General features: G+C 40.3%; 2 protein-coding genes and 1 long non-coding RNA gene across 3 annotated transcripts; 1 reads left to right on the top strand and 2 right to left on the bottom strand.

Annotated features, from left to right (window-relative positions):
* Window positions 1-1367: 1367 nt before the first annotated feature.
* On the bottom strand, window positions 1368-2721 carry LOC116706655 (uncharacterized). The gene is made up of 4 exons (XM_032543596.1): window positions 2496-2721; window positions 1919-2245; window positions 1481-1784; window positions 1368-1371 (listed from the first exon to the last, which is right to left on the bottom strand). The coding sequence occupies exons 1-4, from the start codon at window positions 2554-2556 to the stop codon at window positions 1368-1370; spliced, it is 696 nt and encodes a 231-aa protein (XP_032399487.1). The 5' UTR covers window positions 2557-2721.
* Window positions 2722-4085: 1364 nt separating this feature from the next.
* LOC116706125 (location of vulva defective 1) lies at window positions 4086-8743 on the bottom strand. Its single transcript, XM_032542775.1, has 7 exons — window positions 8071-8743; window positions 7524-7850; window positions 6811-7077; window positions 6479-6664; window positions 6022-6108; window positions 5898-5926; window positions 4086-5454 (listed from the first exon to the last, which is right to left on the bottom strand). The coding sequence occupies exons 1-7, from the start codon at window positions 8129-8131 to the stop codon at window positions 5389-5391; spliced, it is 1023 nt and encodes a 340-aa protein (XP_032398666.1). The 5' UTR covers window positions 8132-8743; the 3' UTR covers window positions 4086-5388.
* LOC116706151 (uncharacterized) lies at window positions 7356-11022 on the top strand. The gene is made up of 3 exons (XR_004336154.1): window positions 7356-7366; window positions 8059-8060; window positions 10933-11022. It is a non-coding gene; the product is annotated as an uncharacterized LOC116706151 (long non-coding RNA).
* The last annotated feature ends 54 nt before the right edge of the window (window positions 11023-11076 follow it).

The following is an 11076-nucleotide window of genomic DNA, read 5'->3' as shown; positions in this document are numbered from 1 at the left end:
ATAATGCAACATTATGACATCCAGCGCCTCATAAACACAACACAATGCTCAATAATGACCCAGCATCCCAGTAACCAATCAGCAGCTGACCTGGGCTCTCCTGTTGGTCTTCTTGGTGTAGCTGATGGAGGCGTAGGAAACACCACCTTCAGGATCAGCCTGCACAGAGGAGACAACATAAAGGATGCTCAGTAACATGTGGGGACGTCTTTGTCTTCTATTGTGGTGTCGTCCAGCTGCATCATCAGACTCCTCCACGTCTCCTCTCGCAGGACGAAGTCAGACCCACCGAGTGGATCACAGAGACATTTAAAATCTATCAACCAGTCAGTCTGGTCTTTATTGTCTGTCTCTACCTGTACACACATCTATGTATTTTATGTTTCATTCACCTTGTATGTCCCTGTTGCTACACTGTCTTTATGAATGGAAGGTGTTGTAGGTAGGATTGTGAAGATCCAGGACTTAGCAACAAATTTGAACATCGACAATTTCTCAGTCCCTCCCCCTGTAGGTGGTACCGGAGGAGCTGGATTTTTTAAATTTTATTACCTGCTTCATGTCACTCAAACATGGGTTCCTTTTCAGCAAATATGACAGAAAGTTAGTTTCTAAGTCTTAACCTACTGCACCTTTAAAAAAAGAGGAGCTGGAGTGTACAGCCATAAAACTCACCATGTCTTCACACGTCGGTGTTTTGTTCCCTGAAGAGACAAAAGAGAGTTGGCTTTAGATCCACAATAGAAATCCATGTTTATTGAAAGATCTCACTCGTTATTGTTTCATCTGAGACTGTTCTCACCTTTAGCTTTCTTCCATCTGATGACAGCCACAGTGATCATTAGGAGAGCTGCAACAGCCACAGAGACAACGACGAGCCCCCACCACCAATCTGGAAAGATAAGAAAACATAAAAAACCTTTTGGCTTCTTCTTCTCTTCTCTAACTAAGAGGACGGCGTCTTAGTTGTTAGTGTTGAAAAACACAACATCAGAGAGAGAAAGACATAGCAATGTTACACATTTATATTTTAGTAGATCTAGACTTATTTCATGTACATTTTTGTTGTTATTTGACACTTGCTTTGGCAATGTTAACATGTTTCTTATGCCAATGAAACCCCTTTGAATTGAATTATAATGACACTAGTTTTGTTTTTAGCAGTGACTGCAGATACTGCTGTGTTGGTACCTGCTTTAAGTCTGCTCTCAGCTGTTGTTGTTGATTCTGGTGTTGTTATGGTGATGGTGGTTGTTGGTTTTATTGTTGTTATTGTTGTTGTTGTTGTGGCGGTGGTGGTTGATTTTAAGGTTGTTGTTGTTGTTGTTGTTGTTGTTGTTGTTGTTGGTTTTCTTGTTGTTTTGTCCTCACCTGAACAGATGAACACAATTTAACAATCTGCTGTGATGTAACATTAAAACTTCAACTCCATAAAATATTGTAATATTTTAGGTATTTATTCTCATCAGTTGGAAGTGACTTTAAACAGCTCAGCATGTTCTCAGCTGGTTTCTCACCTGAGGACTGAGGGCTGAAGGGAAACTCCTGCACTTTGTCTCCTTCAGTCACTTCACACCTAAAGAGCTGATACCTTGATGTGTAACTAAAATGAGAAGTAGGAAAGGTCACAGAGGAGGAGCAGGGAGACTGGGATGTCCTAAAATCTGGGTTATCTTTATCCACATCACGACTCTTAAACAGCCACTTCACTGTGTGTGTACATGGTCCATATGTGGACACAGAGCAGCGTAACGTCACCTCATCACTGTCCTGATGTTCAGTCACTGGTGAAGATGGAGATATCGGGAGAGAAAGGCAACAAGAGTCAGATGAACTTCATCACTGTCATCAGAATTATTATGTTTCAGTATATTGTTCAAAGAAGACAATTTGAAAACATAATGATGTAAATACTCACTGGTAACAACAGACAGATGAACCACAGCATCTGGACCTTGTTGATGTCCTGATGTGTAGAACTGTCTGCAGGTGTAACGACCAGCATCCTCCTCTGTGACCTTCTTTATAACCAGAGAACATTTCTCTGTAACACTCAGTCTGTCTGGTTTAACTCCGGCTTCTTCTTTAATCTTCCCGAGGTTAACCAGCTCCACTGTGTCTCCTGAACCACTGAAGATCCAGGTAGTACTGTCACACGCTCTCTGACCGTCTGTCACATGTTCACAAGGCAAAGTGACGTCATCTCCAGCTCTGACAGAGGAGGAGAGAAGATATCCAGCTGCTGCTGTTAAGAAGATGAGAGAAAATAAATGTTGTGTTCATAGTTAGTGTGAAGATTATTTCTTTATCCTTGTTTTCACTAAACTCACCATGTTAAGAACACACAGATTTGTCTTTACAAAACAATTCACTAACACAGTAAATTTAATAATTATGACACGGTTGATTTTTAATGTACCTTCCATATATATATATATATATATATATATATATATATATATATATATATATGTATATGATATAAGTCTTCTTACCTGTAGAGTGAAGCAGCAGTATCAGAAATAAAGACATTTTGATCCATTTGAACTCTTCCATCGTGCTTCTCTGTGTCTCTGCTTCTTCTCTCTCTCGTTCTGATGCTCACAACTGTTTCTAAAATAGTTCTTTAGTCGAGAGACGCTGCAGCTACTTCCTGACATTAGGATGATGTCACTTCCTCATAATGACATTTAGGGTTAGGGGTAGGCTGTTTGAATCTCTCATAGACCAGTACCAGGGTGTACTTGTGACACTGACGTATTTCACACCTGAAAAGACGAAGAAGACGACAGAGGAAGTTAACCGTGGGGGACTTTATAGTGTTACTTTTTTCTTTTTTCGTACAAACAAATAATGTACCGTCCTTACCAGATGGCGTACAAGGGTTTATAAAGTATAAAAGTAAAATTTATTTTTTAAAATGACTGTCACTAAGCGGTACTCAGCAGTCAAATAACATGTGGCTACAAAGCCCCAAATAAAGACTTATGACTCATAAATATGTACTGTAGTGAATGGGGAGGGTATAATTATTTTTATATCCATTTAAAATTCAGCCATGAATTACGCATATTGTGTATGTCAATATAAAAGATACTTTTCCAAATCAGGTATCAGATTTATGAGACTGGGGAAAAACATAATAAGACCAGTTCACTACCATTCATATTTATTTTGAAATAACGTCCCATGGGGTACATGGAGTTTGCCTCTGTATACTCTATGTACCACATACAGTTAGCACAACCCCACCAGTCTAGTCCTACTCATTTATATATTAATGCATAGTTCATACAAAATGTCAATGTAGAAATTCCATATTTTGATCCAACGACCTGGTGGACAGGTTAGAGGTTAGAGGAAGTGTGAATGTGTCCAGAGGGACAGAGAGACAGAAAGGGACACACTGCAGAGACAACTAGTTGGATGTTAATGTGTGTAAAATGTTTTTCATCAATATTAGATCACAGTATACCGATGTATATAAAGTAGTTAAAAGTATCTCAACCTCAACAATGAAATACTACTTATATGTTGATGAATCAGTATTAAAGTGATCATATTATCCTCACCTTCAGTTTCATAACTGTATTTAGAGGTAGTACCAGAATAGGTTTGTTGCACTGCACATTGTTGCAGCTCCTCTTTTCACCCTGTGTGTTGAGCTCTCTGTTTTAGCTCCAGAGTGAGACATCTCACTTGTGTTTCATCTTTGTTTTTGGAGTCGCACATGCTCAGTACCTAGATAAGGACTACTAGCCAGTCAGACGCAGAGAATGAGGGCGTGCCACGCTAGCAGCTAGACGAGCATTAGAACGTGTGTTTGTCTCTGAAGTAAAGGCTGGACTACAGCAGAGCTGTTTGGAGCAGTGTGTGATCAGTGTTTTCTGTTGGAGATGGTAACTCCCTTTGGGGGGGGGGGGGGGACTTTGGGCTTTTTCACTTTGTAAACCTATAACGTGGATTAACAAGATAATAGCACAATAAAGGAAAGGGAAAAAGTCAAAACGCATAATATGAGCACTTTAAGGATTCCCTTTCCATTATGACTCTGTTAGTACATGAAGGAATCACAAAACACAGAGTAGAATGAAGTGGTGAACATTTATTAGCAGATTATATTTTAATAAACTTTGAGTTAGCCAACACTAAAGTAGAAAAATACAGCCCTGTTATTTAACAATGTATAATTCATAAGGTAACAGTTGCTTTGTGGACAGTCCTGAGACGGGTCTGGGATCAGTTGATAACTCAAACCTTTGAGGACCTAGACTCCCCTTTGGTTACAGAGACTCATGCATTAGGCAGGGTTAGGGTCTGGTTCAGTAGCCTGGTCCACGGTCTCCTCCTGACTGCCTACCTGATTCGTCCACAGATCACGTTAATGTCGTCATTTTCATGTGTTAATTACGAATTTTAAAGTAATGTATTTCAATGGCAAGCCCATTTCGTGATAACAGCATGATTATGGGAGCAAATAGTATTGAAAGGCAGAAAATCAGCGCATTGAGGCTGGTCGGGGGGGTGGACGGGTCAAATAACACTGGACTTTCCCCCACTGAGACCAGGGATCGTGTCCCACGTGTTGCAGTTCCTTTCCTGTTTATTTTCTTCCTAACCACTACGTCCCGTTGTTGTCACCGTCCCTCGTGTAGCGTTTGATTTCCCCGTTGTTGCGTCCCCCAGAGCAGCCCAGTGTCACAGCAGTTCGTGAAATAGTCAAGTGATATGTACACAAAATAAAAAATCTAAATTACGAGACCGTTTCACAAACTGCCGTGAGACCGGGTTGGTATGTGATATCCATCGATAACGTAGCTTATGAATTTCTATGTACACAATCATCTAAGGTGCACGAGCAGTAAGACACCCGTTTGATTCCATGTAGACTTGAACGGTTGCTCGGTTCCAGTCGGTCTGGTTCAGCAGCCCGGTGCACGGTCTCCTGGTTTCAGCCTACCTACCATGCAGCCTGCAACATTCACCTCTCTAGTTCACTACAATGTTGTCATCACATGAGATACAGAGAAGACTGTGACTGACTTAAATGAAAGCGGATTAAAATGAGTTATTCTGCACACAGAGACATCAAACTGAGCTCAAGCTGCTGGAGTTTTAACAACAAGCATCTTACATCTTAAAATCAGCTGTGAAATCTGCAGCTGGAAGACTATTTCAGGAAGTTACCAAGAGTTAAATGAAGTTCAAATCCAGCTGCTGTTCTCAACTGGCTGCAGATGAGGAAAGGTTTTTACAGTCGATGCAGGAAATACATCAGACTAAAATAAAATAAGGCTTAATGATTCTTTTTGATATTGACAGTGTTGAACTGGTCCAGTAAAAGGTGAGGAGTTGATGGGTGGAGGCTGATGGAGGCAGAAGTGTTGGTCAGACTCCATCAGGAGATCTGATGTTCTCATAGTTCACTGTATCATCATCTACGTCATAACGCACCTGTGGACAACAACACAACACAATCAAAGACACACTTTCCAATCCCAGTCCCACTTCTCTGGTCTGGAGGTGTCCAACCCCCCACCCCCCACACACACACCACACACACACACACACACACACACACACACACACACACACACACACACATTTAGCTCAGGGAAATAAACAAGTTAAAGACGACAAGTACATTTCATTAAATATATTTAAGAAAATGCTTTTGTTACAATTACTGACTTTAAGACCAAAAGTAAGATATAGATGTTTGACTAACATGTACACACACACACATATACACACACATACACAGACACACACAGACACACACTTCACCTGTTTATTGTCGTCTCCTGTCTTCTTCTATCTAAACCTACAGTTTATAATGAAGAGTGTGTAAAGTAGCAACTGTAAAACCATTTCATTATTTTGTTGTAAAAACTCACAGCGATGTCCTCTGTCTGTGTTTTCTTCTCTGAAGAGACAAGAGAAAGAGAGGACTTCAGTTTCCACGGTGAAGATCAGCTTCATCCAGACTAGTTTCTAAGTTTGATCTGTGGATGTTCTCACCTTTAGCTCTCGTCCACATGTTGACCGCCACAACTATTATTATGAGAGCTGCTAAACCCACGGGCCCAAAGATGGACCTCCATGAACCTGGAGAGACAAGGACCACATCAGAATATAACATTATGTGATATTAAATAATGCAAAAATGCAAATATGCAATTTTAATTAATTTGAAAACAGATTTCATCATTTTCAAAGAGAAAAAGCAGATTAAAGCAGATCTTATTTAAAGTATCCGTGTCTTTGGTTTCAGAGAAAGACTCGTGCTCTAGCTTTATTCATGCTGCTACTGAGTTCTTCACATTCACCACATCACACACACACACACATGGACCTAACTTATTAAAAAATAGAAATTAAAACGGTTTTGTGTGGCAGGGCACCTTTAAATTTAAAAAATACATTGAGACACTAGTTTTGTTTTCAGCAATGACTGCAGATACTGCTGTGTTGGTACCTGCTTTAAGTCTGCTCTCAGCTGTTGTTGATGGTTCTGGTGTTGTTATGGTGACGGTGGTTGTTGGTTTTATTGTTGTTATTGTTGTTGTTGTTGTGGCGGTGGTGGTTGATTTTAAGGTTGTTGTTGTTGTTGTTGTTGTTGTTGTTGTTGTTGTTGTTGGTTTTGTTGTTGTTTTGTCCTCACCTGAACAGATGAACACAATTTAACAACCTGCTGTGATGTAATATTAAAACTTCAACTCCATAAAATATTGTAATATTTTAGGTATTTATTCTCATCAGTTGGAAGTGACTTTAAACAGCTCAGCATGTTCTCAGCTGGTTTCTCACCTGAGGACTGAGGGCTGAAGGGAAACTCCTGCACTTTGTCTCCTTCAGTCACTTCACACCTAAAGAGCTGATACCTTGATGTGTAACTAAAATGAGAAGTAGGAAAGGTCACAGAGGAGGAGCAGGGAGACTGGGATGTCCTCATATCTGGGTTATCTTTATCCACATCATGACTCTTAAACAGCCACTTCACTGTGTGTGTACATGGTCCATATGTGGACACAGAGCAGCGTAACGTCACCTCATCACTGTCCTGATGTTCAGTCACTGGTGAAGATGGAGATATCGGGAGAGAAAGACAACAAGAGTCAGATGAACTTCATCACTGTCATCAGAATTATTATGTTTCAGTATATTGTTCAAATAAGACAATTTGAAATATATCTAATAAAGTACATTGTATAAAATGATATTGATAACATCTATTTTATATTTACCGGACAAGTTAAACAAGAAAAAACCAACAGAGTAAAATGAGGAAATGCCTCATGTTTATCAATGATAAAGAATGATGTCATCTTAAAACTTAAAATACAACAAATAATCAAACATATTTGTTACATCAGGATGAAGTGATGTTAAACAGCTCATCTTAGTAAAGTTAAGAGAATAAAGAGAAAAGTTACCTTCATCACTGTAATCATAATCATTGTAATGTTTTATGATGTTATTCTAAAAAGACATGTTTAAAACATTATGATGTAAATACTCACTGGTAACAACAGACAGATAGACCACAGCATCTGGACCTTGTTGATCTCCTGATGTGTAGAACTGTCTGCAGGTGTAACGACCAGCATCCTCCTCTGTGACCTTCTTTATAACCAGAGAACATTTCTCTGTAACACTCAGTCTGTCTGGTTTAACTCCGGCTTCTTCTTTAATCTTCCCGAGGTTAACCAGCTCCACTGTGTCTCCTGAACCACTGAAGATCCAGGTAGTACTGTCACACGCTCTCTGACCGTCTGTCACATGTTCACAAGGCAAAGTGACGTCATCTCCAGCTCTGACAGAGGAGGAGAGAAGATATCCAGCTGCTGCTGTTAAGAAGATGAGAGAAAATAAATGTTGTGTTCATAGTTAGTGTGAAGATTATTTCTTTATCCTTGTTTTCACTAAACTCACCATGTTAAGAACACACAGATTTGTCTTAACAAAACAATTCACTAACAAAGTAAATTTAATAATTATGACATGGTTGATTTTTAATGTACCTTCCAACTATATATATATATATATATATGATAGAAGTCTTCTTACCTGTAAAGGTAAGCAGCAGTATCAGAAATAAAGACATTTTGATCCATTTGAACTCTTCCATCGTGCTTCTCTGTGTCTCTGCTTCTTCTCTCTCTCGTTCTGATGCTCACAACTGTTTCTAAAACAGTTCTTTAGTCGAGAGACGCTGCATCTACTTCCTGACATTAGGATGATGTCACTTCCTCATAATGACATTCAAGGTTAGGGGTAGGCGGTTTGAATCTCTTATAGACGCCAAACAAACATTTTCACGTTTGCATTTTTAAAACGTAGTTTTCTCTCAGAGGAAAGTTAAATGTTTCTTTGTTCATTGATCCAATCTAACGCTGCAACAAACTAACTGTATTAACCTCATGTTGAGATGGTGGTCACTGTGGACAGTCCCAGGGAGGATTTGGGACACTGACGTCTTTCACACCTGAAAAGAAGAAGTTGACTACATGAAGATTGTTGGTTAAGATAAGTGTTTGCAGTCATGCAGCCTGTTCTCTTCAGATGGAGTTCATTAGAAACCAGACAGGAGTCATGGTGATGTTTGACAGCACACATGAACACACAGGTGAAGAGTCCAACTCCTCCCAGCAGGACTTCACTCTTGATGTCCGTGGTGCAACATGGTGATACTGTAGCAGCTGAAAGATCCCACATAAGATGATGTTTTACTGTCTGAGACCTGTTGGTTCCTCTTTGTATCTTTGCAGTTTGTTTCTGAGAACTGAAGGAGAAGTGTTGGCTGAGAATGTGGGTAACACCAGCAGCAGAGCTCTGCCGGTGTGTGAGAATGGCCGTGAACAGTTACAGGAAGTGTCAATGTGTCCGGAGGGACAGAGAGACAGAAAGGGACACACTGCAGAGACGACTAGTTGGATAAAGGTGGATGTGAAGCAGGATGGGGAAAAAGGGAATACAAAGGAAGACAATTCTGTGTGTGACCAGCCAGAGGGGAGTTGGGTTTTTTAGTCTTTTTAGTCATTTTCATGTATTGCTGTGCATAAGGGACCGGTTTGATTTTTAAATAAATTACTTTGAAGAAACCATCCTGTGGATCCTGAAGCCTTTTTTTAACAGTGGAAATGTCTTGTTTTGCTGGTTACAAAGGACCTCACACCACCATGCAACATTTTTGGCGTTGTTGGCAGGATACCAGCTCCACTGTTGGAAAATAGACAAGGCTCAGCAGACGTGTAGTAACACACCTTTAACTACACAGTTTGTTATACCTATATATATATATATATATATATATATATATATTGTGATGGATACAGGATCACAGATGACATTGCTCAGCCGAAGCTTGTTCAGGAAGTAGTCTGAAGGAACCGGCGTAACCAGTACTGACGATGTCACCTGGATGACCCTGTGTGACCCTGCAATGGGCTGGAAATACCCTATGTTGGCTATGTTATGGTTGACTGTATGGTAGGAAGTGTTTGTGTTCCTGGAAAAGGTGTGATAAATGATGAATGCCTGGGACCAGACAAGGGCCTACTTGGCATGAACATTATTAAACCTGCACGGTCTGCTCTCACTCAGGGGAACCACCCAGGACTGTCGGCTTGCCAAACCACAATGCCTCCTGTAGAGGGTCAGGTCTGGGCTCAAGCATTTGCAGACCGCCAGCGGGTCACTACCAGAGGTTCTTCTCCACCTTACCAGGGCGTGGCAAAATTGCGTCGACAGCCACCAATCATCATCCCACTCCGATCTGAGAAGATTTTGAGGACCCAGGTATCTGAAGGTGCGACTAATCTGTCTTGTCATGTGATTGTAGAGCCTCTCCCCGACAGTGACACAGAATGGGATGTGGGACGGACCCTGGCCACACAGTTTGTGTCAAATCGTGATGCAATTTCACATAATTCATGCTACACTTTCACATAACTACATGAAATCCAAAAAATAGCACCTCTGTAGGAAACGTGTTTTATAACCACCTGTTCTCTACATTTTTGAACAAAAACTGACATGTTAAGCTTGGAATAACAACAGAAGAAACATTTAATAGGGGCAACCAATATTTTAATCATTTTTAATTTAGATATGAAAGACTTCATAAAATAAAAAAAACTGTCCTTTCAAATTGTGCATGGGGGTGTCTTGTTTAGCATATTCTCATAACTGGAATGAAGTCATTTTTTAAAACACTGTCATAAAATGGGCAGTTTTTGCTACAGTAATACAATTTCCCACTTGTGTGACGTCACAGAGGTCAAGTAAACAAGGTCCAGCAGCTGCCTGTATCCACGGAAACCATTCAGAAGAAACAGAAGTACACAAGATCATCTGTGCCAAACGCGACCCATACTGCACTCCTGGTAAACATTATGTACCTTAGAGAAATGAAAATGAAGTGTGTGGAACCAAGTCCCCTTTAAAAGACATCACGTACAGACAGAAGTGAGACTAAGTCCACATGAAGACATACAAACTTGTAAAAAGGCAGTTTTACGTTTAAATAAACGTGCGCCCACACGAGCGTTTGCATGCCGTCCGTCCTGAAACACCTGAATAATACAAAACCAGCATAACGTCTTTGTCTCGGTCCTCTTCTCATTAGCAAACCGAACTGTCCTGACCGCTAACATCTGGTAGAGACGGGGACAGACACTTCCATTCCTCCTGCTCTCCGTGGTCACCTGTACGGTCGTCACATGCAGCCAAAATTCCCCATTTATCTGTTTCTACTGCCAGATAATGGAACAAGTACATACAAAATACTACATGTTCACTACATGTCATAATTTTATATTTGTGTCTAAGGGTACAACTAATGACTCTTCCATTTCATTGTTGTTTAACTCATTGTTTCTCACCATTGTTGCCTAAAATGTCACAAAGAAGTCCAAATTCAAAATGTAGATGACATAAAGTAGAACATCCTCACATTTTAGACGCTGGAACCAGCAAATGTTTGGCGATGTTTTTTTGCTTAGGCAATGACACAAACATGTATTAGATCATCAGACGAGCGGCACATAGCTTTTCAGGCGACCGCCTACTTCT

Source organism: Etheostoma spectabile, chromosome 18 (genome assembly GCF_008692095.1).
Source record: "Etheostoma spectabile isolate EspeVRDwgs_2016 chromosome 18, UIUC_Espe_1.0, whole genome shotgun sequence".
NCBI classification, from domain to species: domain Eukaryota; kingdom Metazoa; phylum Chordata; class Actinopteri; order Perciformes; family Percidae; genus Etheostoma; species Etheostoma spectabile.
Note: the sequence above shows the minus strand (reverse complement) of the source record. Positions and strands in the feature narration are given on the sequence as shown.

Coding starts and splice junctions, on each gene's coding strand:
- LOC116706125 (XM_032542775.1), bottom strand. CDS start 8,131: ATGGAAGAGTTCAAATGGATCAAAATGTCTTTATTTCTGATACTGCTG. Junction 7,851..8,070: donor ACTGCTGCTTACCTTTACAG/GTAAGAAGACTT, acceptor TCTTCTTAACAG/CAGCAGCTGGATATCTTCTC. Junction 5,455..5,897: donor CACAGACAGAGGACATCGCT/GTGAGTTTTTAC, acceptor TGTTGTCCACAG/GTGCGTTATGACGTAGATGA.
- LOC116706655 (XM_032543596.1), bottom strand. CDS start 2,556: ATGGAAGAGTTCAAATGGATCAAAATGTCTTTATTTCTGATACTGCTG. Junction 2,246..2,495: donor ACTGCTGCTTCACTCTACAG/GTAAGAAGACTT, acceptor TCTTCTTAACAG/CAGCAGCTGGATATCTTCTC. Junction 1,785..1,918: donor TCATCTGTCTGTTGTTACCA/GTGAGTATTTAC, acceptor CATCTTCACCAG/TGACTGAACATCAGGACAGT.